The sequence below is a fragment of the Octopus sinensis genome, linkage group LG23 (genome assembly GCF_006345805.1).
Source record: "Octopus sinensis linkage group LG23, ASM634580v1, whole genome shotgun sequence".
Lineage (NCBI taxonomy): Eukaryota > Metazoa > Mollusca > Cephalopoda > Octopoda > Octopodidae > Octopus > Octopus sinensis.
In genome coordinates this window covers 12,122,947-12,149,509 of record NC_043019.1, presented here as the reverse complement: position 1 = coordinate 12,149,509, position 26,563 = coordinate 12,122,947, and the positions used below count along the sequence as shown (strand labels likewise).

Here is a 26,563-nt window from a genome sequence, read left to right as displayed (position 1 = left end):
AATACATAGATACAGAACATACACACATACACATTCAGAAAGTGGGGAAGTGAGGAATACATAGCTTTAAGGAGAGAGGGGGTACGTGGTTTTTCTGCTGTGTGTACGTGTATGATGGGGCTAATTTATGAGAAGTACTATAACAAAATGAGTGACAGAAATGATAAATGGGTTGAGCTGGTTGGGAGGATCTGATTGGCCCAAGAACTACATCATGCTCCTCCAATGTCTACTTTGGCATATATCATACAGCTGGATGCCCTTCTTAGCACCAACCACTTAGAGCAGCAAACAATGATGTAAAACCAGATTTCTTTACATTGCAAATCTGTGTCGAATGGTGAAAAATGTGAGAATGGCAGCAGTGATGATGCCGACAATGATAATGAATATTTATGAATTCAGATCAGGGTGGAACATTAACTGTTCGTTCAGATGTTCAGGATTATGTAGACAAGGTAATTATCATAACGAGTCAGATACAAAACTGGTTCTCTTAGTTGCTCTCCGTTGCTCCCATTTGCAAGTTGTACAAAAATTTGCAGTTCAAACATAATTAGTTAATTAGTCAATTGATGTTATTTGAGTCCCACAACAAGTACAGGTTGTGTACAATACTTGTACCACATCCTCAGGTTATTGTTTGTTCTTTGTTTTCATTCACTGTATATATATATATATATACACACACACATACATACTAACATATATCCATATATGTATACACACACATATATATATATATACATATATGTATACATACATATATTAATATATACATACATGTATACACACACATGAATAAATACATTCATATATTTGTGTATACACACACATGAATGCATACATATATGTAAACACACATACACATGAATACATACATATATGTAAACACACACACACATGAATACACATATATATATATAGGAAAATGTGTTGCTGAAAATGCACTTAAATTTCAAAAACTCGTAAATGTTTAAAATACATATGGATGGAAGCACTCCGTCGATTACGACGATGAGGGTTCCGGTTGATCCGAATCAACGGAACAGCCTGCTCGTGAAATTAACGTGTAAGTGGCTGAGCACTCCACAGACACGTGTACCCTTAACGTAGTTCTCGGGGATATTCAGCGTGACACAGAGTGACAAGGCCGGCCCTTTGAAATACAGGTACAACAGAAACAGGAAGTAAGAGTGAGAGAAAGTTGTGGTGAAAGAGTACAGCAGGGATCACCACCATCCCCTGCTGGAGCCTCGTGGAGCTTTAGGTGTTTTCGCTCAATAAACACTCACAACGCCCGGTCTGGGAATCGAAACCGCGATCCTATGACCGCGAGTCCGCTGCCCTAACCACTGGGCCATTGTGCCTCCACTTTAAAATACATATATTTGAATATGTACCAAACTAGTTTCAACAATATCTTTTGTTTATCAATGGTAAAAGTGTAAAATTAGAAAAACATTGTTATAAGTTTCAATGTTGACAAATCAAAATGTTTCAATGTTGACAAACTGAAATGCTTCAATGTTGTTAAATTAAAATGTTTCAATGTTGATAACCCTGGATGACCCTTGTCTTCTAGGCTGTAATGTCCAGCTCAGAATTTATGGAATCACCATTGACACTGGCTTACACTTATTGTCCAATCCCCATATACTGCATTGATATTCCTCACACTTTCTGTTGCATTGTTGCCTTTATTGAACTCATAAAGCAAAATATGCCGAATATGCTCCTTTGTCATTTCCATTACAGCTTCGAAAAAATAACTGTTAAAATGGAACTGCACTCTTCAAAACTTGCACTAAGAGTAAGGACAAGATAAAATTACTACCTGCTTTTATAGCAAGATGATGCAGGTAGTTTATCCCATCCCCCTCTGACTCTTAGTTCATGCAATTGATAAAACTGCATTATTTATTGGATGACCCAGTATCCATAAGGGCATCCAGCTGTAGAAACATTGCCAGATAAGACCGGAGCCTGGTGCAGCCTTCTGGCTTCCCAGATCCCCGGTCGAACCGTCCAACCCATGCTAGCATGGAGAACGGACGTTAAACGATGATGATGATGATATATATATATATATATATACATGACTATGCACTTAAATGCAAAACAAGGTGGTAAAAAATAGTACTTATATACGAGAGTTTTGATTACAACTGTCCAGCAAACAGGAATGTGACAAGGGTCATCCAGGAGGATATGTAGAACTCAACAAGGACGTGTATAGCAGGTTCACTGTGCTATGACTTGTCCAGTCCTTGATGTTGTCAAACAAGGATTTTCTCTGCCTTTCTTATGCCCCACCTCAGCTGTGCCCTGAAGAATGGTTTTGAGCAGGAAGTTGTGACAGGGTACATGACCATACCAGGCAAGCTGTCATCTTTTTATCCGAGCAATAAATGGCTCCTTTCTGTCAGCATATTTGTTAACTTACTGGCTGACAAAGCTGATTATTTTGTGCTTTGTGTGGATGGAAGCACTCCATCGGTTATGACGATGAGGGTTCCGGTTGATCCGAATCAACGGAACAGCCTGCTCGTGAAATTACCGTGTAAGTGGCTGAGCACTCCACAGACACGTGTACCCTTAACGTAGCTCTCGGGGATATTCAGCGTGACACAGAGAGTGACAAGGCTGGCCCCTTGAAATACAGGCGCAACAGAAACAGGAAGTAAGAGTGAGAGAAAGTTGTGGTGAAAGAGTACAGCAGGGATCACCACCATCCCCTGCGGGAGCCTCGTGGAGCTTTTAGGTGTTTTCGCTCAATAAACACTCACAACGCCTGGTCTGGGAATCAAAACCGCGATCCTATGACCGCGATCCTTTGACCGCGAGTCCGCTGCCCTAACCACTGGGCCATTGCGCCTCCATGTGCTTTGTGTACAAGATGTGTAATAGCCTTCTGAAACACATGTGCTCAAATGCCTAGACACTTTAATTCATATCAGGTGCCACAGAGTCCAGCTCCTGCACCCACACAGAAGGATCAAATGACAAAAGAATGAAAATTATGTCATGAACTTACATGTTATTTCTACTATATACAAGCATTCACCTCATAGCTGAATGCTTGTATATCGCCCAATCGCTTCATCAGAGATTCAAACATGAAATGAAATTGTATTTGAGAAAGCATTTACATTTATTTATATCAAACTGTTTTTAAATAATATAGGAGTGGCTGTGTGGTAAGTAGCTTGTTTACCAACCACATGGTTCCGGGTTCAGTCCCACTGCGTGGCACCTTGGGCAAGTGTCTTCTACTATAGCCTCGGGCCGACCAGAGCCTTGCGAGTGGATTTGGTAGACCGAAACTGAACGAAGCCCGTCGTATATATATATATATATATATATATATATATATAATATATATATATATATGCAGGAGTGGCTGTGTGGTAAGTAGCTTGTTTACCAACCACATGGTTCCGGGTTCAGTCCCACTGCGTTGGCACCTTGGGCAAGTGTCTTCTACTATAGCCTCGGGCCGACCAAAGTCTTGTGAGTGGATTTGGTAGACGGAAACTGAAAGAAGCCCGTCGTATATATGTGTATATATATATATATATATATATATATATATATATAATATATATATATATATGCGTGTGTTTGTGTGTCTGTGTTTGTTCCCCTAGCATTGCTTGACAACCGATGCTGGTGTGTTTATGTCCCCGTCACTTAGCGGTTCGGCAAAAGAGACCGATAGAATAAGTTACTGGGCTTACAAAAGAATAAGTCCCGGGGTCGAGTTGCACGATTAAAGGTGGTGCTCCAGCATGGCCGCAGTCAAATGACTGAAACAAGTAAAAGAGTATGTGTGTGTGTGTGTGTGTGGACTCTTTCATTGAAGACGACATATGAGCATTCAGCTTTGGCCTAACAACCTGCGTAAATGACTTATTTGTAGAGATCAAAAGTATGTGCTCATTCCTGCCATCAAATTGATTTTATCTGAACAGGTGCACTGTGTACCATGCATCAGGTGTCAAAGTAATCGCAGAATAACGTGAGATGAAGTGTTTTGTTCACAAACACTATGCACCACACGGTCTAGGAATTGAACTCACAATCTAGTGATCATGAGTTCAACAGCCTAACCACTAGGCCATGTGCCCACACATATGTGTGTGGTGTGTGTATGTATGTATGTATATATATATATTATATATATATATATATATTTTTTTTTTTTTCTCCCTAGTTTCAGCTCAGAGCTGCGGCCATGCTGATGCACCGCCGTCTTGTGCTACACTGTTATTACGACGAACCTCGTCTAATATGTGGCACTTGGTGAAGAATGGAGTTTGATACAGCTACTCTCACTTGCACCTCCTGCCGTGAGTTAGGTTCATCTGGGACTCTTGACAGGAAGATGTCCAGCTTTGATTTAAAAGCCGCTACATCCACTTTGTGCAAGTTCCTCAGACTCTTTGGGAGAATATTAAAAAACTGATATATATATATATATATATCTAATGTAGGATAAAACTTTTTTTGAAAAAATTCTTTTCCCCCAAAATTTTATCAATGGCCAGCATATTAAAAAATACCTTTAAAGGTTAAATTTATAAACAATTCATAGATAAGAGCAAACGAAAAAATTTCTAATGCCAGATATGCCGAAAAATTGGACATATTGTCCATTAACCATATAATTTTTTCACAATACGCACGCTACTCGCTTGCCCTCATCTATGAATTATATATATATATATATATATTCAAGAACATGTGTTTGAAAAGATAATCAAAAGTGCTCAGACACACCAGAAAGAAACTTCTTCCAAAAATGGTTAGTGACATTCTGATGAATTTACATCTTTTTTACAAAAATTGATTTTTAAAAAGCAACTTTTTTTTTAACTGTGTCAAGTAATTTTAACAAAGACTTTAAAAAAAAAATATATATATATATATATATATATATATATAATATATATATACAAATTTCCACACGAAAGCACGTAATCTATGCCCTTCAACCATGTTTTTTCTGATGTGAATTTGCTACCCAGGTACCGGTTAATTCAAATTATCCTTAATAAGATAATTCATTCAACTACTCAAATATATATATATATATATATATATATAATTATAATTATAATAATAATAATATAGGGTAAGATTATTAATAATAATAATTTTAACAAGTAGTCAGTACATTAAAAAAACCTTTCAGGTAAACTATACGAAATATTCTATAATTATATACATAATTATAATGAGGGGTCAGCTAATTGCCTCGCCACGTACTGAATTAGAAGTAGACGCTAATGTCTTTTCAACTAACATAAAAACTTTTATATATATATATATTATGTCTGATGTAAACAAACAAGTTTGTTTTCGAAGTGTTGAAATGTATTGTTGAACAAGTAGAAAGAGAAATTTTAATCAATGCGTAGATACTGAACAGTATATATATATATATAAAGGATAAAATCCTTTTCTTCTTTTAAAAGCAGAAAAATTTGTCGGCAGCCAGCCATGAGCATTCCAACCAGATATTGGAGGGCTGTGAGTTCATTCCTCATGGCTGGCTGCCGACAAATTTTTCAGCTTTTAAAAGAAGAAAAGGATTTTATCCTAGTTTATATATATACTAGCAGTATCGCCCAGCGTTGCTCGGGTTTGTAAGGGAAATAACTATATAAGCATTTTTAGAGAGTTATAGCCAAAAAATAGCAAAAAAATGCATTAAAAATGGGAAAAAAATGATGGTAATTTTTTTTTAAATCGTTGACTCATCGTAGACATTTTTAGAGAGTTACTTCCCTTATATAATAGCGAAAAAAATGCATTAAAATGGAAAAAAATGATGGTAAATTTTTTTTTAAATCGTAGACTCATCGTAGACGCGCGCTAATACCCAGAAGGGCTCGATATGAATCATGACTATAAGATACCCGATTTTGGTTAAACTGCACCGCAAAATGTGGGAGTAGTTAGGAATCTAAATCGTAGGAGACAGACACACAACTTCACTTTTATATATAAAGACATATATATATATATATATATATATATATATATATACTGTTCAGTATTGATGTTTTGATTAAAATTTATCTTTCTACTTATATATATAAATATATATATTATATATATATATATATAATATATATATATATATTTGTATGTACAGGTGTATCTGAATGTGAATGCATCATTTCACAACTAGGTAGCTCATCAACCCCACCCCCGACAAACTCCCTCTACCACCATTCACTGATACAATTTTTACCTCAAAAAAAGGTCGTCATTTCCCAGGTGCAGGTTACACTTGCCTATTAAAGTTAATTCCAGTTCAGACTCGGCTTTTATTTCTATTTTCATTTATTTGCTTATTTTTTTCAACCCATTTCTCACGTGAAATATTTGTGTCTGTGTGTGTAACCGTGGGTTTATCTCACCAACAGAGAAAGAACCAGTTTTTAGCTTTAATTAACTAATTAATTACTTAATTAATGTGTGCATATGTGTGTATGTATGTATGTATGTATGTATGTATGTATGTATGTATGTATGCATGCATGTATGTATGTATGTATGTATGTATGTATGTATGCATGTATGTATGTATGCATGTATGTATGTATGTATGTATGTATGTATGTATGTATGTTTAGTAGAGATCTCTTATTTTTGGATTGCATGGATGTGGCCTTCAAAGTGGGATGTCATAAACTTGTCAGTACACCATGCCAAACTGTTGACATGATCAATCCCTTCTGTGGTTTTTGTTTTACATGCCAAATAATATCTTCTCAGTGAAATGGTTCACTTTTTTTCTCTTCTGTTGTTCTTTCTGATAAGCAGATTTCACCAACACTCCTCTGGGAGAGATCTGTATCAGTTCTTTTTTCATATCTCTCCCCAAGTTTATTAGCTATCCTAATTATGTTGTTGGCTTCAGGGTCACAAAACTGGGCAAGATAATTATTGGGACTCTTTCCTCTGCTGCAGATGTTGTTTCAGTGTCACAATCTGTGCTTTAGATGACAACAATACAGATTTGAGACCACGGCCACCTTCCTTGCATGGGAAGTACAATAATCCCTCGCAATATTGCGGTTTACCTATCATGGTTTATTATTTAAGCTTATGTCAGTTCCTCCATGGTGTTGTTTTGTATTTATAATAAAATAAATATAAGCAAATGGAAATTGTAGTTGTGATACCTGTGCAGGTGGCACGTAAAAAGCACCATCCAAACGTGGCTGATGCCAGCGCCGCCATGACTGGCTTCGGTGTCGGTGGCACGTAAAAAGCACTAACCGATCATGGCCGCTGCCAGCCTCCCCTGGCACCTGTTTCGGTAGCACATAAAAAGCACCCACTACACTCACGGAGTGTAAGAGGAGAGTGTCAGATGGTTAGAGATGGGTGTAGAAATTAATGTAGAGAGTATGTCATCTACGTTCTATGACGGCATAGGTTGGATGGTTTGGCAGGATCTGATTTGTCCAAGGACTTCATCATGCTCCAATGTTTGCTTTGGAATAGTTTTTGCAGCTGGATGCCCTTCCTGATGCTAACCACTTTACAATATGGACTGGGTGATTTTTTTTTGTGCCACCTGCACCATTGACAGTGCAGTGCAATTTACAGGAGCACAATCTCTGGGGGTGGGTGGGAGGTCAGTTTCATGCTAAGGGATGAGGAAAATACTATGAGAGATGAGAGAGGTGGGCAGGGCAGGTTCGTGTAGAGGGATCCACATGGCTACTTACATCAAGTAATGGAAAAAATGGCGGGAACTTAGTTACCAACCTTAGATATATATATATATATATATAAATATATATATATATATATATATATATATATATATATATATACACACATGAGTGAGGAAATGTATACACCATGGTAACCAGGAAACTGGCTCTATGAGCCCATATGACTCAGGAAGGACCTTTACCCCACTACCCTATCTATATGCATCAAATATACATACTAGTGCACCCTTCTTTCCTGAACACATCTGATTCCTTTTATACCTAGTTCTTCACTTAACACCTTTGTACCAATTCTTTTCTGCATACTCACATTGCACATCTAACAGCATTTCTCTCCAGTCTTCTCAACTCCTCTGTATTCAAGGCCCACATTTCTCTACCATGCAGCATTTCAGTTCTAACACAAGCATCATACAATCTGCCCCTTACTCTAAGGGAAAAGCTCTCTATTACCAACACTGGCAGTGGCTCCTTTTCTTCAACCAGTTCTTAAGCAACTATACTTTCAGAGCAACCACTTCATTTTCTAACTGCATCTCCTAGGTAACAAAAGCTATCAACTATTTCTAATGAATCATCAGGACATTTAAGAGATTCAATTTCAGGTGTATTAGTATGTACTGCTCCAACGCATCTATCACATATGAAGCTTACATTCTCAGATAATCTGCCAGGATTCCACCATATCTCTTATATATCCATAACTTACATCGTGTACTGTGTATACAATTTACACCTGCCCATTTTCTGCATATTGATCAAAGCTGTTTCCCTGAAGGTACCAGGATCTTTTCTTTCCCGTTTATTAAAATTATTGTCTTTACTGGGTTTACCGTAAAGCTCCTCAATTCCAGGTTCAGCTTCCATGCCTGAAATTGTCTCTTTAATTCTTCTATAGATTCAGCTATGAAGACTAGATGGTCAGCAGGAGCATATATTCCGGGTGTGTTACCTGTGCATTGCACACCCATCGAAAGTGGCAAATTCATTATAAATATTAAACTTACTCATTAATTTAACCACAAATCTTAATGGAAAACTTTTGTTGTACCCCTTCTTGAAATTTGGTGGTACTGGTTGTGGCAGCACACCCAATACAACAATCACCATACACAAATGATCATCAGCTTATAGAAGTTCCCATGAACGGCCAGTCTTAAACCCCTTGGTGATGGCTTGGAGGATCATGATGAAGTGGAGAGGGCTTTGTATATTCATTTATACATTCAGTAAGACGTAGTAGTTATTGCCCAATGAATTTAATTCCCCAAAGAAATAAGACCCGACTGGTAATAGTAATTGTGGTACATTGATATTCGTGTAAATTAAGTGCAAAATATCTTCAATTACAATGAAAAGAGGTTAAGGAGTGACTATGGTAATACACCCAATGGTATAGATAGATGTGTCAGTGTGTATTATACCAGGAATCGGGTACACAGAGTATAAGGTGCACACTTCAATGCTTCTTTGTGTTACAAGATGAGGATGGAAGATAATTATAGTCACCCGTGCAGAAAATAAATGCCAAGCATGTTTATGTAAGAGTTCGGATAATGAAAACAATGAGATAACTGTTAATAGTGAAGAAGTTCCACGTATATTCTCTCTTTCTCTCTCACATACACACATTACACGTACGTTGGGGACTCAAACATCGTCGTCTTCACCAGCTGTCGACTGAGCACCTTCTTTCTTCCAATATACAACAACCCTGTTCCCACATAACTATGGATTTCACAGATACGTACAAAAAAAAATACATGAAATTATGGCTATTAACATTATATATTTAGTGATTAGGAAGAATCAGTCAATAAGTCGCAACTCTCGCTATTTAAACTCCACGGGAAAAAAAGAACTGAAAACAACCGTTAGCTTTTCAGAGCAATAATTACAGCTGTGCTCTGTACACCCTATGGTACTTAACTAAGAGTCAGTGAAAGCCGAATTCGATTTGGGGCGTGCAGTCCTTGATGGGTCGATATCTTTGTGGGGAGAAACAATGGTGAACGAAAATCTATAGGGCAGTGGTTTTCAACCAGGCTTCCCGGGAACCTTAGGGTTCCGTCAGTACAGTCCAGGGGTTCCGCAAGAAGTTACAAAACTGCTAAAATCGGCAGTAATTTTTAATTCTCCTGTGCAGATATGTGTGCATAAGACTATTAAATTATTGCACAGGGGTTCCTCGAGCCAGTGGAATGTTTCCTTGGGGTTCCGCTCCAGCAAAAAGTTTGAAAAGCACTGCTATAGGGAGATGAAGAGAGACAAAAATGAGAAAAACATCGGATCATAGACAATAGTTTCGGTTATAGTTTTAGCATTATACATAATTGTATAAATACATAGAAACACACTATTATTTATATATATATATATATATTATATATATATATATATATATATATATATATATATATATAAACTGGAGACTAAGTGACAAGTCAAAAAAAGTTATGTCGTGCTAAGTTAAATCGTTTGACTTGATTTTCTGGGTATATTTATTTTGTAAAAATATATCCAGTTTGCATCTAAGTTGCGTGGAGCACAAGGAATTTGTGAAAATCCATCTCCGTCCCTCGACATACATACATACATGCACACATACGTAACTTCACAGTATCGCGTCTGCATGTACAATTTGTTGACAACAAAACTTAACACATCGAAACAACAAGCTCCAATTTTCGTTGGTTAAAAGTTCTCTCAGGATAAAATACACAATATATATATATATATATATATATATATATATATATATATATGTTATCTTTCGTCTCTAGTAGACCTTTCCGTCGATTACACAACATACTTTCTGTCTCCCACACCCCATCAAACACACACACACACACGCACATCAATGCTTCCCATGCACGGTAACTTCAAAAGAAATTCCCACGTCATACAATCGCTCTCATTACTTCAAAAGTTCCTGCAAGCCCATATGTAAAAAAAAATTTTTTTTACGGAAATCGACGGAAAGGTCTACTAGAGACGAAAGATTGCCTATATGTCTATATATCAATAAAAAAAAAAATATATATATATATATATCATACCTGTATGTGCGTACGACACGGAAACTTTCCATATACTAACGTGTGAAGAAACAGAAGCCAGGAACTTTCCCATCGCTAATGGTATAATCATTTTCATGTAATAGTTTCGCGGTATGCTGGCCACATGTCCAGAAGAGGTCGAAACCGATTTCAGGCGTAACAGCGGCGTCAGGTAGACAGATATCGAGATCAATTGGACCATGGTTACTGTCATGGGATAAGGAAAGTCCGTGAGCAACATCTTGCCTACGATATTACCGCTGGCGCTTGATGAATACCACATAACACATAATCCGACGATTTTCATAGCCTCGAAAAAGACGGTTTCATTCCACATTTGGGAGAATCATACACCCCAAAAATTAATAAATAAGTAGGTAAATAATAATCAACAACGGAAAATAATGACAAGATTATATATATATATATATAATGTTGATGATGATGATGTGAATGTGTTTGTATGTATGTATGTGAGTATATGTGTGTGTGCTATCTTTTTTTGTGTGATGGTGTTGATGTTAAGAGGGTTTTAAGGCAGTGTTTTGTATTTAAAGGCATATAATATGTATATATATATGTATACATATATATATATATATACATATATATATGTATGTGATCCTTGACCGATTAGGTTCCCATACCGACCACTGACAGCTGTCCTCTGGTTGTGTCAAAGACTTCGAAATTAAGAGACACGTTGAAAACAAATGCTGAAAGCCAGTCGGCCGGTCTGACTGGCTGGCTGGCTGGCACTAGAAAGAGAGAGAGAAACATGTGCAGAGAGAGAGAGAGAGAGAGTGGGAGGGATAAAGAGAAAGACATAGAAAACCAAGAGGGTGAGAGGTTCGTGGGAAAGAAAGAAAGACACAGTTATTGCGAGTGATCTCCCTTACCATAACTTCCGGGTTCTAGCTGTTGCAACCTAGTTACTGCTTTGTGATTTAGCCCAAGGCCAACTAATTCAAAGGCTTTGTAGCCGTGACAGTCCTGTCCTGTCTTGTCAGGAATGTCTCTGCCTACATTACGTAATGTCTCCTTTCTTTATTTAAGACGAATGAGGAGAATTCTACAGCTAGTTCTAGCTACGCCGTTAACCTCTTGCAGATTATTTACTCTTTTACTCGTTTCAGTCATTTGACTGCGGTCATGCTGGAGCACCGCCTTTAGTCGAGCAACTCGACCCCGGGACTTATTCTTTTTGTAAGCCCAGTACTTATTCTATCGGTCTCTTTTGCCGAACCGCTAAGTGACGGGGACGTAAACACACCAGCATCAGTTGTCAAACAATGCTAGGGGGACAAACACAGACACACAAACACACACACACATATATATATACATATATACGACAGGCTTCTTTCAGTTTCCGTCTACCAAATCCACTCACAAGGCATTGGTCGGCCCGGGGCTATAGCAGAAGACACTTGCCCAAGATGCCACGCAGGGGGACTGAACCCGGAACCATGTGGTTGGTTAGCAAGCTACTTACCACACAGCCACTTTTCCAGTAAAGTACACCCATTTCGCGAGACGGGTGTAATTGTAAAAATTCTTCAAATAGTAAAAGGTCTTCTGTAGCGTAAGTAAATATGACAGACCAGAGTTACGGTTGTGTGCATGCCATAATCCGATACCCGACGTCCTTATAGAATTATACATTGTTTCGCAGAGGAGATCCATTTTTGATAATTGACTACCAAAAGTTGTTTTATATCTATCGCAAACACGAGAATAAAACTGCATTTAATTCCACTTTATTTGGTAACCACATGGTTCCGGGTTCAGTCCCACTGCGTGGCACCTTGGGCAAGTATCTTCTACTATAGCCTCGGGCCGACCAAAGGCTTGTGAGTGGATTTGGTAGACGGAAACTGAAAGAAGCCCGTCGTATATATGTATATATATATATGCGTGCGTGTGTTTGTCCCCCTAGCATTGCTTGACAACCGATGCTGGTGTGTTTATGACCCCGTTACTTAGCGGTTCGGCAAAACAGACCGATAGAATAAGTACTGGGCTTACAAAAGAATAAGTCCCGGGGTCGAGTTGCTCGATTAAAGGCGGTGCTCCAGCATGGCTGCAGTCAAATGACTGAAACAAGTAAAAGAGTAACAAATTATATAAAATCGAGGTCGTAAAATTTGCCTGTCTATGCAAATTCAACCCCCGAAACTTTAGGCTCACCTTAGCCAAAAAAAAAAAAAAAGAATCGTGCAATCTTTGATACCTTGAAGTCCACTCTATTAGGAAAAAAAAATACAATTTTGTCGATTATAGGTGCAGGCATGGCTGTGGGGTTAAGAAGCTTGCTTTACAACACAACTATGTGGTTTCTGATTCGGTCCCACAGCGTGACAACTTGGGCAAGTATCTCTCTATATATAAACGGCAGTTTGTCTGTCTGTGTATCTGTGTGTCTGTCAGGTTGTACCCTCACCCTGACCACGGCTTTCAACCGATTCTGATGAAATTTGACACACACATAGCCCAATGTCATAATTCAAAACTAACACAGTGAAAATTTTGAAAAGTTCCCCCAGTTCTGAAAAAAATCGATAAATTCGACATGGGGTCGAGAATCTAAGCTTTTTATATGCAACACATTTTCTGTCTAGGGGACACAACTCGACCTTTTTATCGCCCAAAGGGACAGCTAGGAACATCGTATACACAGAAGTATTCGAGTGAAGAGAAGACATTGCAACCTACACATGCGCCTTCGTTCCCTAGAGGGAAAGGACTAGATTGGGATTAGTCGTTGCCTACTAGGGGCTCTTACATACCCGGGCAACGCCGGACTGTGCTGCTAGTCTTCTATTATAGCCTTAGGCTGACCTGCCATACTTAATCGATAATTCGGCAGAATCACTAATCCAGCACTCTTCAAGTCCCAACGATGCCAGATAAGCAGCAGTTAACTTATATGTGTGTGTGTATGTATACAACAGGCTTCTTTCAGTTTCCATCTGCCAAATTCACTCACAGGGCTTTGGTCAGCCCAAGGCTATGGTAGAAAACACTTGCACAAGGTACCATATAGGAATTGAACATAAAACCATGTAGTTGGGAAGCTAGTTTCTTACCACACTACCTTGCTTGTGACTATATATATATATAGAGAGAGAGCCATTAGCACGCCGGGTGAAATGCTTAGCGGTATTTCGTCTGCTGCTACGTTCTGAGTTCAAATTCCGCCGAGGTCGACTTTGCCTTTCATCCTTTCAGGGTCAATGAAATAAGTACCAGTTATTCATTGAGGTCGATGTTATCAACAAGCCCCCTCCCCCCAAAATTTTCAAGGCTTTGTGCCTAGAGTAGAAATATATATATATATATATATATATATGTGAAGGCGCATGGCTCAGTGGTTAGAGCGTCGAGCTTACGATCGTGAGGTTGTGAGCTCGAATCCCGGACCGGGCTGCGTGTTGTGTTCTTGAGCAAGACACTTTATTTCACGTTGCTCCAGTTCACTCAGCTGTAGAAATGAGTTGCGACGTCACAGGTGCCAAGCTGTATCGACCTTTGTCTTTCCCTTGGATAACACTGGTGGCGTGGAGAGGGGAGGCTGGTATGCATGGGCGACTACTGGTCTTCCATAAAACAACCTTGCCCAGACTTGTGCCTCAGAGGGTAACTCTCTAGGTGCAAACCCATGGTCACTCATGACCGAAGGGGGTCTTTACCCTTTATATATATATATATCTTACGGACATATCACGTTGAAAGCACCGGTTCTCGTCTGATCACCGGAGTTAAGATGGGTGACCGCTTGGGAAACCTAGGTCCAGTAAGCATAGCATATTGTTTAACAGGCGCAGGAGTGGCTGTGTGGTAAGTAGCTTGTTTACCAACCACATGGTTCCGGGTTCAGTCCCACTGCGTGGCACCTTGGGCAAGTGTCTTCTGCTATAGCCCCGGGCCGACCAATGCCTTGTGAGTGGATTTGGTAGACGGAAACTGAAAGAAGCCTGTCGTATATATGTATATATATATATGTTTGTGTGTCTGTGTTTGTCCCCCTAGCATTGCTTGACAACCGATGCTGGTGTGTTTACGTCCCCGTCACTTAGCGGTTCGGCAAAAGAGACCGATAGAATAAGTACTGGGCTTACAAAAGAATAAGTCCCGGGGTTGAGTTGCTCGATTAAAGGCGGTGCTCCAGCATGGCCGCAGTCAAATGACTGAAACAAGTAAAAGAGTATATGCGTGTGTGTGTGTGTGTGTGTGTGTGTATACATATAGTTAATCCAAATATGAACAAAGAGAAAACACAACAACACGAAGACGTGGAACAAGTATAGTGTTATTGGATGCTCAGGAAAGGAAAGAAAGAAGGAGGATTTAACGTTTTGGGGCGGAGCTCTTTGTTAGAAACATAGAAAAAGGGAAAATCCAAGGAAGGGAAGATGGAGAAAGAAAATCGCCAACGATACACACGCGGTCACATATTGATATATCATCATCATCATCATCATTTAATATTCATTGTCAATGTTGGCATGGGTTGGATGGTTTGACCGGAGCTGGCAAGCTGCACCAGGTTCCAGTCTGATTTGGCATAGTTTCTACAGCTGGATGCCCTTCCTAATGCCAACCACTTTACAGAGTGTGCTGGGTGCTTTTACGAGGCACCACATGGATGCTTTTATGTGGCACCATGTGGGCACTTTTACAGGGAACTGCATGGGCACTTTTATATAGTTCCACCATGAGTGCTTTACACCACCAGCAGGATCAGTCTAATCCTCTTTAAAAAGAGCCAAACTTATTGGATAACATATCCTGGGTCGATGTGATGGCCATGACCAAGATATATTTGACACATTGTGCACGTAAAAAGCACCCACTACACTCGCGGAGTGGTTGGCGTTAGGAAGGGCATCCAGCCGTAGAAACACTGCCAGATCAGACTGGGCCTGATGCAGCCTTCTGGCTTCACAGACCCCAGTTGAACCGTCCAACCCATGCTAGCATGGAAAGCGGACGCTAAATGATGATGATGAATACTGCTGCCCTTGAATACTATTGCACCTAAATAGATAAAAGAAAAAAAAAAACAAATGTTATTGTTAGAATTTGTTTGATCATGTCTCACCCAGATGGCAGCTAACCTGGGGCTAAACAAAAATGAAAGCTTTAAGATAGATATTTATGCTAATGAAGATCATAAATCTGGTAACATTTGTAGATCACGACATGGAAATAATTTATTCAAACTCATGAATTTCACTGAATAAATTAGGCTGATGCACACCACCACCACAAGCTACTTATCTACATATATGTATATTATTAGGTCAATATTTGGCAAGACTGCAAACTTGCCGGATCGTTAGCTCGCCAGGTAACATGATTTGCGGCATTTCATCCATCTTCACATTCTATGTTTAAATTCTGCCGAGGTTGACTTTATTTTTATCCTTTCAGGGTCAATAAAATAAGTACCAGTTGATCACTGGGGTCGATGTAATTGACTCACAACCCTCCCCAGAAATTGCTGGCTTTGTGTCAAAATTTGAAATCATAATTTAGGCAAGACTGTATATAATTAAGAGAAATAACCTCTATTAAGCAATTCTATAGTGAAAGACATTATCCATATTAAATAGAAAAATTTAAATATACTATAATAAATATTATTCAAAAAATCAATAAATAAATAATTTAGTCACTTAGTATTCAGATTTCTCTGATAAGTACAATTCTTATTTATTGACATTGTTTTGAATTAATCATGCATTATCTCATAACTTCAAGATTTTGATGATATGACTGGTTATTTTTAGAATGACATTGTGTGGTAGGTATGAGAGGCTGAATCTAGCCAGTTTGAAGATTATATAGGTATAACAATTGCAGCATGGAAGGTGTTTGTAAGCCATTTAAGAAACACACAAAAGCCATTCGATTCACTTCAACATTTAAGTTTAATTTCTGTCAGTGAACAGGTCGCGGATTTTAGCGACGAAAATATTTTGACAAATTAAACTTAAATGTTGAAGTGAATCGAATGGCTTTTGTGTGTTTCTTAAATGGCTTACAAACACCTCCACGCTGCAATTGTTTTCGTTTCAGCACACGATCTCAGATCAAATCACTTGCTATGCGAGTACATCTCCATAGGTATAACATTTTGGCTGGATATGGCTGGTTTAAATGCTAGAGAGTTAGACCACTTTAGAAAGTTTGTATCATATAGCTAAAAGCAATTTCTGGCAGGTTGATATCAAAAGTGTTAAATCAAACCAAGCACTAGACTGCCACTTATATTACTGTCATCATCTGGAAAAATAAAATGGATAATGAGAAAAAAAAAATCTCTTATCTGGTGGTCAATGCAGAAACTAGGGATAGATAAGTGGTTGGCAAGAGCTGTACATGCCATGTACAGGGATGCTGCCAGTAAGGTGAGGTTGGCAATGAGTATAGTGAAGAATTCAGGGTACAAGTAGGGGTTCACCAAGGATCAGTCCTTAGCCCCCTCTTGTTCTTCATAGTCCTCCAGGCAATAACAGAGGAATTCAAGACAGGGTGTCCTTGGGAGCTCCTCTATGCTTATGACCTTGCTCTTATAGCTGAATCATTACCAGAACTAGGGAAGAATTATCAGGTGTGGAAGCAAGGTCACTGATATCGAAAAGGTGTAAACAAGCAATAATAAATCTCTGAGCGAGGTATAAACAGTAGCTGCACAACATCGTGAAGTATATTTGCCACTTAAATGTGGCTAACCCCTAAGGGTGGATGTTACTGTAGCTTGTAACCCCCGGAGGACACCTCATCCAGCTGGCTATTGACACACTTTCTGTGCCCCATCAGTATTTGCAAAGGGAAGCCATCCTTCTTGTCTTCAACCTATCATACACACGGCCTCAAGTTTCTGGGTATTGACCTGTCATCAGCGTGTACCCTACCAGTATTTATATATATACTAGCAGTATAACCTGGCCTTGCCCGGGATTAAGTTACAATTATTAAGCTAATCAAGTTCTTTATTTCAAACCAAACTAAGTAATATCGACATCAAATTTGGGCAAAATCCGTTGAAATTGGTTATATTATATATATATTATATATATGCTCTTTACTGTTTACTCTTTTACGTGTTTCAGTCATTTGACTGCAGCCATGCTGGAGCACCGCCTTTAATCGAGCAACTCGACCCCGGGACTTATTCTTTTGTAAGCCCAGTACTTATTCTATCGGTCTCTTTTGCCGAACCGCTAAGTAACGGGGACATAAACACACCAGCATCGGTTGTCAAGCAATGCTAGAGGGACAAACACAGACACACAAACACACACACGCACATATATATATATACATATATACGACGGGCTTCTTTCAGTTTCCGTCTACCAAATCCACTCACAAGGCTTTGGTCAGCCCGAGGCTATAGTAGAAGACACTTGCCCAAGGTGCCACACAGTGGGACTGAACCCGGAACCATGCGGTTGGTTAGCAAGCTACTTACCACACAGCCACTCCTGCGCCTATATATAATATAATATAATATAAATGTAAATGGGCAACAGACACGAACACACATGTACATACGTGCACCTATTGCATATTTTGTGCATGTTCATAAACAGAAATGAATGGAAAAAATGTTGTTAAATTTGTAGATTAACACTCGCACGATTTTCACTAAGAAAAATAATCGGTTTTTTTTTGCGTGGAATCAACTACTCTGGCCTCCTAATATGCTACAAAACCCTTTTGTGATCCGTGAAACAGAGTGGGTGTGGTGGAAGCCTCGGAAATTGTACCCATTTATATTGTGCAATTCACTGACAAATTGCTACTCACCTCTTTGTTTCTTTGTTGTTAAATAAATGGATTGTCAACAAAACACTTTTTTACTCGGCGTAAAATAAAAACAAAACTCTTTCGCACCCAAAGTAATGTGTGTGAGAGAGAGGGGGAGAAAGATGAACGATTTAAAATAAATAAATGATTTAAAATAAATGTATTGTAATTGTTGTGTGAGAAAGTATATATACTAAGATTATAAAATATAGTGTCTTTCAAAAACATCCTGAATTTGAACACTATATCTCGTGTTTAAAAAAAGACAAAACATTTTATATTTTATATTTTATGAACGTCGTCACTTACTCTCTCTCTCTCTCTCTCTCTCAGTTTGTCTTTCCCGTGAAACTCTCTGCTTCATTCCACTTTTCTTTATCTTGTTTTTTTTTTTGTTAGACGCCGTCAGAAAGCTATGGCTGAAAATAGATTTTTAGGAATTTTTCAAAAATTTTGGGGAGATTTTTTCGAAAAATTTTTCAAAAATTTATGGGGAACAGTTTCAAGAAATTTTTCTTGAAACTTTGACTTCTTTTCCATCCGAAAGGGTTTTTAGCTCAATGATACAAACTTTCTAAAGTGGTCTAATTCTTTAGCATTTAAACCAGCCGTATCCAGCCAAAATATTATACCTATGTAATCTTCAAACTGGCTAGATTCAGCCTCTCATACCTACCATACAATGTCATTCTAAAAATAACCAGTCATATCATTAAAATCTCAAAGCTATGAGATAATGCATGATTAATTGAAAACAATGTCAATAAATAAGAATTGTACTTGTCAGAGAAATCTGAATACTAATTGGCTAAATTAAAACTTCCCGTCATAATTTCATGTTAATTTATGTTCCAAACGCTAGCTTAATAACGACAAAGTTATTTTACTAAATTTTTCCTTATCATTAAAATTGTGACTAGCAAGACACGCCTGATTAATTGGTGTGATATTCAGGCTGCATGCTGTCCCATATTAAAACCAACTCCAAACTGTGTATTTATAAACATTTATCTATACATCTGCATATCAGAACATTCACATAATTATGCAGAAGCTTGTATTTCAGTCTGGAGAATGGAGTTCATACATGCTTCTTTACTCTTTACTCTTTTACTCTTTTACTTGTTTCAGTCATGCTGGAGCACCGCCTTTAATCGAGCAACTCGACCCCGGGACTAATTCTTTTGTAAGCCTAGTACTTATTCTATCGGTCTCTTTTGCCGAACCACTAAGTAACGGGGACATAAACAAACCAGCATCGGTTGTCAAGCAATGCGAGGGGGACAAACACACACATGCATAGATATGTATATACATATATACGACGGGCTTCTTTTCAGTTTCCGTCTACCAAATCCACTCACAAGGCTTTGGTCGGCCCAAGGCTATAGTAGAAGACACTTGCCCAAGGTGCCACACAGTGGGACTGAACCCGGAACCATGTGGTTGGTAAACAAGCTACTTACCACACAGCCACTCCTGCGCCTCTTTCTCTCTTTTAAGAATGCTTGTTGTTCTTGTTCTTGTTCCAACCATAGCTGCATCTGCGTAGTAATTTGTGTTGTTGTTTACTTTGTAAAGCAGTAAGGGGAGACGGTTTTACTTGGATTGGTGGGTCTTCTCAAGAACAACATAATGCCAAATGGACTTGGTCATTGCCTCCGTGAGGCTCAACACTCGAAGAATGGCATAATGCCAAATGGTCTCGGTCGTTGCCTCAGTGAGGCCCAACACTCGAAAAGTGCTTTTATGTGCCACAGGCACGGGTGCCATTTGTGTGATCCACATTTTTACCATATGATCCCCTAACAAAATCCGATAATAGGTATAGATGCAAATCTAATACCTTGTCTTAACTCGACAATAAGGTCGAGGTCAGCTCTGATTGGCTGTATGCAAATGAGTTCAATACTAGGGTCCGGAACTCTCGTAGGAAAAAAATTTTCGCGGCCAGGAGTAGAGGTGTCATTGATGACAAAAAGACTTTGACGAACATAAATGATTAATCGACCGAACAATTAATCAAAAATTCGATTCATTATTTAAATGGTTAACTAATTAATTAATGATAATAAAAGAAGTGAAATTGAAGCAGTGCATGTGATTATTAATGCTATAATGACCATCCTTATAAACAAAAAAAATAATGGGAGACCCCCTTCGGTCATGACACAGACCATAGGATTGCACCTAGAAAGTTACCCTCCGAGGTACAAGTCCGGACAAGGTTGTTTATGGAAGGCCAGCAGTCGCCCATACATACCTCTCCACACCACTGATGTTATCCAAGAGAAAGGCAAAGGCCGATACAGCTTGGCATCTCTGATGTCACAACTCATTTCTACAGCTGAGAGAACTGGAGCAACGTGAAATAAAGTGTCTTGCTCAAGAACACAACACGCAGGCCGGTCCGGGAATCGAACTCACAACCTCACGATCGTAAGCTCGACGCTCTAATCACTGAGCCATGCGCCTTCACAATAAAAATAATAGAAATTCAGTTAGCCCCTAGTTCGTCCACCCGGAATACAGAGTAAAAGTCGACTTTTTTCTCCTCACACCGTCTTTCATTCATTTATTGGCGGTATATTCAATGTTGTTATGTAAGCAATCACTTGCACTTTTGTCTCACCTTATTTTTTAATAACGAAAACCTTCAGGACGTTTTTAATTGAATTATGAAGAATATTTCGAAGATTCCGAAAAGTACGTATCTATATCAGTGTCTTTTATATATATATGTATATATTTGCATGCACACACATAAATATAGGTAGTTTGACGAATTTTAGCCTAACTACTCAAGTGTGTTCCCCACCGACTTTGTTTCTTTATAACTTTCTGAAAACTGGAAATTTTTAAAAGAAATTTTACAGAGATGCATTTTAGATGATGTAGATTACGGTGATTTTGGGATTTGTTGCGAATAATTGTTTTAGGGTGTAGAAAGGATTAGTTTCCCTTTACATTTTGATCAGACCTGTAGAATTATCCGTCCCTCCCACCTTTTTTTTTTTTTTATCACATTAAATTACGATGTAATCGCAATCTACACCATCTGAAACGTACTTGTTGACAGTTTCATTAGAATATAGGTTTATCTGTACTACTTAAGAAGAGTGGTCCCGGTGCGCGCATCCGCGCTAGCGAGTCGTGACTAGCCGATCCTTTTTATATTTGTGTTTTATTTACTTTGTTTAAAAAAATGTTTTACTTCGTGTTTTTGTGTTTTATATATTTTGTTATAAAAAAATTAGGCGATGCTTCGATATATGTACACACGTGACTTTATTTACATTTCTGAAGATAACAGAAACCCTTTTCTCCCAGCCCTAACACAAACCCTTTTCTCCCCCTAACACAAACCCTAACCCCCCCATATATAAAGAAAAACAACACTTTTTTGAAATGTATCCGGTACTTACACCGGTACATATACCGAAGTTTTCGCCAAAAATTATTTACTTTGTGTAAAAAATTTATTTATTTTGTGTTTTATTTACTTTCCTAGGTAGTCGTTGTAGGATCGTCTAGTCACGACTAGCTAGCGCGGATGCGCAAAGTATACGAGTGCGCGCACCGGGACCACTCTTCTTAAGTAGTACCGGTTTATCCATCTTTCAGAAAGTTATGAAGGGAAAACAGCGGTGGGGTGGGTGGGTACACACTTGTAGTTATACCCATATTTTAACGGAGTTTAGTTACTCAAACTGTTGCACTACGTGGAAAAAGAAAAGGGTACAAGGGGAGGATAGACAAAAATGTAAAAAAATAAAAAAAATACAATTTTTGGAAAAGAAATTATTTTCAGAATTGTAATTTCCGTTATCTAAAATAACATAAAAATTTTAAGAAATGAAAAAAAAAATCTCTCCTTTCCCATGAGAAAGAGACCGATAGAATAAGTACTGGGCTTACAAAGAATAAGTCCTGGGGTCGATTCGCTCGACTAAAAAAGGCGGTGCTCCAGCATGGCCACAGTCAAATGACTGAAACAAGTAAAAGAGTAAAGAGTATTAAATGCAGCAATGGATCACAGACTGGCAACTGAAACTGGCTGTGGACAAGTATACCACCATGCATTTTGGAGAAAAAACCCTGCGTCCATTACTCCCTCCCAACACTGATATCAAGAAATCCTCTTGCGAGCGTGACCTAGGCATCACTGTCAGCAGTGATTTGCGTTGGACAAAGCATATCTCTAAAATTGTCAAGAAGGCCGAGGGTGTCTTGGCATTACTCAGCAAGACTTTTGTTAGCCGCTCTCCAGCCATCTATTTAAAACTGTATACAGCTATGGTACGACCACACTTGGAATTCGCATCATCAGTTTGGAATCCCTATCTTGCTCAGAACATTGACCTCCTGGAATCTGTCCAGAGACGTGCAACCAAACGCATACCCTCCATCAGACACCTACCATATTCTGAGCGCCTTGTTTCCCTGGGCATGGATTCACTGAAGCTCCGGCGTCTAGCGACGGACTTGGTAAACACCCACAAGGTTATCAACCACCTCACCAACAACAACACTGAACACCTTTTGATCTCCATGTGTCTAACCATGTGGACATGCCTACAAAGTCAGAAAACAGCACAGCTCCCATGACTTCGGAAACATTTTTTCACGCTCAGGGTTGCTGAAGCGTGGAAAAACTGCCTGCATCAGTTGTTGACTGCCATGACACTGCATCCTTTAAGGCCCTCATGCTTCCCGAAATCCGTCGAAACTACACCTGATTATATATACACTTTAGATGAGTTGTAGTGCACCTGAGCACTGTACACAATTATTATTATTATTATTATTAAATGAATATTACATTTAGGCTGTGGCCATGCTGGGGCACCACCTTGAAGAATTTTTAGTCGAATGATGTCGACATGTTGATACATGGCACAAACCATCATGATATGGATGATTCTTTTTCAATATTCTGATAATTTCCAGTCTTCCGAGTTGGCTAACTTTTTCTCAACTACATCATGAAATCGAAATCAAATTCGATGACTGACATCTGTGCTAGCGGGGTGCAAAGAGCACCATACGAGTGTGATCGTTGACAGAGCAGCTAACCAGCTTCCATGCCAGTGGCGCATAAAAGGCACCATTCGAGTGTGATCATTACCAGCGTTGCCTTACTAGCACTTGTGCCCCGTGCTAGTAGGGTGCTAAGAGCACCATCTGAGCGTGGTCGTTGCAAGAGCGACTAACTGGCTTCCATGCTGGTGGCATGTAAAAGGGCACCATTCGAGCGTGATCGTTACCAACGTCACCTTACTGGCACTTGTGCTGGTGGCATGTGTAAAAAGATTCGAGCGAGTTCGTTGCCAGCACCACCTGACTGGCCCCCGTGCCGGTGGCACGTAAAAGAACCCACTACACTCTCGGAGTGGTTGGCGTTAGGAAGGGCATCCAGCTGTAGAAACTCTGCCAGATCAAGATTGAAGCCTGGTGCAGCCATCTGGTTCGCCAGACCTCAGTCAAATCATCCAACCCATGCCAGCATGGAAAGCGGATGTTATATGATGATGATGATGATCTTTAATCCTTAGGCTTTCCAACACCATTGACTGTTCACCAATGCATCAAGCTGTACTTGAAAAGAAGACATAAACTAAATCATTGAATTTAACCAGAACCTGAAGACACTGTTTATTACTCACCATCTAATCAGCTAGCTCTGGCCTCTTGTACCTACTCTACAATGTCATTCTAAAAATATGCAATCACATCATCAAAATCTCAAAGTTACAAGATAAAGCATGATTAATTCAAAACAATGTGAATATATAAGTTTTGCATTCGACAGAGAAGTCCGAATGCTAAACGGTAAAAGTTTGAGAGACGGCACCAGAACAAGTTTTTTTATTGTAGAGGCTATATTTAGCTGTTCGGGGAAGTAGTTTAAACTTTGCAACCACTTGGAATTACGATTTTGTTTTTGTCTCTTCCAGAAAATTCTATAAAGACAATTGCTCTCACGAAATATCATGATTTCACCCAAGAAGAAGTTACCAGCGTACGACAACAGTTATTGCAGTGGTATGGCAGAAATAAACGAGATTTACCTTGGAGAAAACAGGTAGAGTTCCGGGTTCAGTCCCACTGCGTGACACCTTGGGCAAGTGTCTTCTACTATAGCCTCGGGCCGACCAAGCCTTGTGAGTGGATTTGGTAGACGGAAACTGAAAGAAGCCCGACGTATATATGTATATATATATATATATATGCATGTGTGTGTTTGTGTGTCTGTGTTTGTCCCTCTAGCATTGCTTGACAACTGGTATGGTGTGTTTACGTCCCCATCACTTAGCGGTTCGGCAAAACAGACCGATAGAATAAGTACTGGGCTTACAAAGAATAAGTGCCAGGATCGAGTTGCTTGATTAAAGGCAGTGCTCCAGCATGGCCACAGTCAAATGACTGAAACAAGTAAAAGAGTATATATATATATAATATATATATATATATATATACTGGTGGCACATAAGAAGCACCAACCGATCGTGGTTGTTGCCAGCCTCCTCTGGCCCCTGTGCCAGTGGCATGTAAAAAGCACCCACTACACTCACAGAGTGGTTGGTGTTAGGAAGGGCATCCAGCTGTAGTAACACTGCCAGTTCAGACTGGAGCCTGGTGCAGCCTCATGGCTTCCCAGACCCCGGTTGAACCGTCCAACCCATGCTAGCATGGAAAACTGACATTAAACGATGATGATGATGTATATATATAAAGCACAGGCGTTGCAGTATGGTAAGAAGCTTGCTTCCCTTTGGGAGCACCTTTAGCCCGCACACAGAATCCCGAATGGCCTCTGCAGATAGCTGTGGAGGTCACAACGTTGCCCGTGAATAGGCTGAAGGGACTCAATGAGGAATATTGCTTGTACCTGGGCGATGCCGACATGGTACCCACTTTGATCTTGAATGAGGCATAGGTGATGGCGGAGTATGCGGACACAAGCGATGTTGAGGAGGATTAGTGATAAGAGGTTGAAAAGCCTCGGTGTTATTGGAAGTTCCGAGTGTAGAGGTTTTCCCGAGAACATTGATCTCTATATTGTTCATGAGGTAACAAACCTCTACACTGTTCACAATATTCGGTAACAAAATGAGGTGCTAAGCCTCTTACCTTTCTTTCCCAGCTCGAAACTTCCAATAAGACCGAGGCTTTTCAACCTCTTATCACTAATCCTCCTCAACACCGCTTGTGTCCGCATACTCCACCATCACCCATGCCTCATTCAAGATCAAAGTGGGTACCATGTCGACATCGCCCAGGTACAAGCAATATTCCTCATTGAGTCCCTTCAGCCTATTTACGGGCAACGTTGTGACCTCCACAGCTATCTGCAGAGGCCATTCGGGATCCTGTGTGCAGGCCAAAGGTGCTCCCAAAGGGAAGCAAGTTTCTTACCATACTGCCACGCCTGTGCCTATAGATATACATTATCATCATCATCATCGTTTAACGTCCGTTTTCCATGCTAGCATGGGTTGGACGGTTTGACTGGGGTCTGGGAAGCCATGAGGCTGCACCAGGCTCCAGTCTGATCTGGCAGTGTTTCATCATTTTCATTTCATATAACATTATGTCTACATCCAGCCTGCTGCTTCCTTTCTGTGTGTAAGGCCTTATGGCCAGTATAATGAAATAAAGAAGCTTGCTTCCCAACTACATGGTTCTGGGTTCAGTACCACTATGATTTTATTAACCAGGCCAATCCTGTATGGAGACAACTTCAAAACAATATAGCATTCAGGACCTACATTTTACTACCATGTAGCACAGCTGTTTGTACACAAAAATCTTACAATCTGGACTTTCTCCATCCTGTTCTTATCCTAGCAACCATACTGCAAGAATATTCTCCTCCATCTCTAATTAGATCATCTAAGTCAGTGCTTTTCAAACTTTTTG

At 39.4% G+C, this 26,563-nt stretch overlaps 2 protein-coding genes across 2 annotated transcripts in view; one reads left to right on the top strand and one right to left on the bottom strand.

Annotated features, from left to right (window-relative positions):
• The window catches only part of LOC115223517 (solute carrier family 35 member E1 homolog), a gene marked incomplete at its 3' end in the record, with an annotated part of 28,135 nt that extends 16,535 nt beyond the window's left edge, over positions 1–11,600 (bottom strand). Inside the window, exon 1 of the mRNA XM_029794145.2 lies at positions 10,820–11,600. Within this exon, the coding sequence (XP_029650005.2) occupies positions 10,820–11,156 (337 nt within the window). The remainder of the gene's footprint in view (positions 1–10,819) is intronic.
• A 9,623-nt stretch (positions 11,601–21,223) lies between these two features.
• The window catches only part of LOC115223688 (adenine DNA glycosylase-like), a 31,901-nt gene continuing 26,561 nt past the window's right edge, over positions 21,224–26,563 (top strand). The window contains exons 1-2 of the mRNA XM_036512548.1: positions 21,224–21,346; positions 24,598–24,725. Of these exons, the coding sequence (XP_036368441.1) occupies positions 21,319–21,346; positions 24,598–24,725 (156 nt within the window). The 5' untranslated portion in view covers positions 21,224–21,318. The remainder of the gene's footprint in view (positions 21,347–24,597; positions 24,726–26,563) is intronic.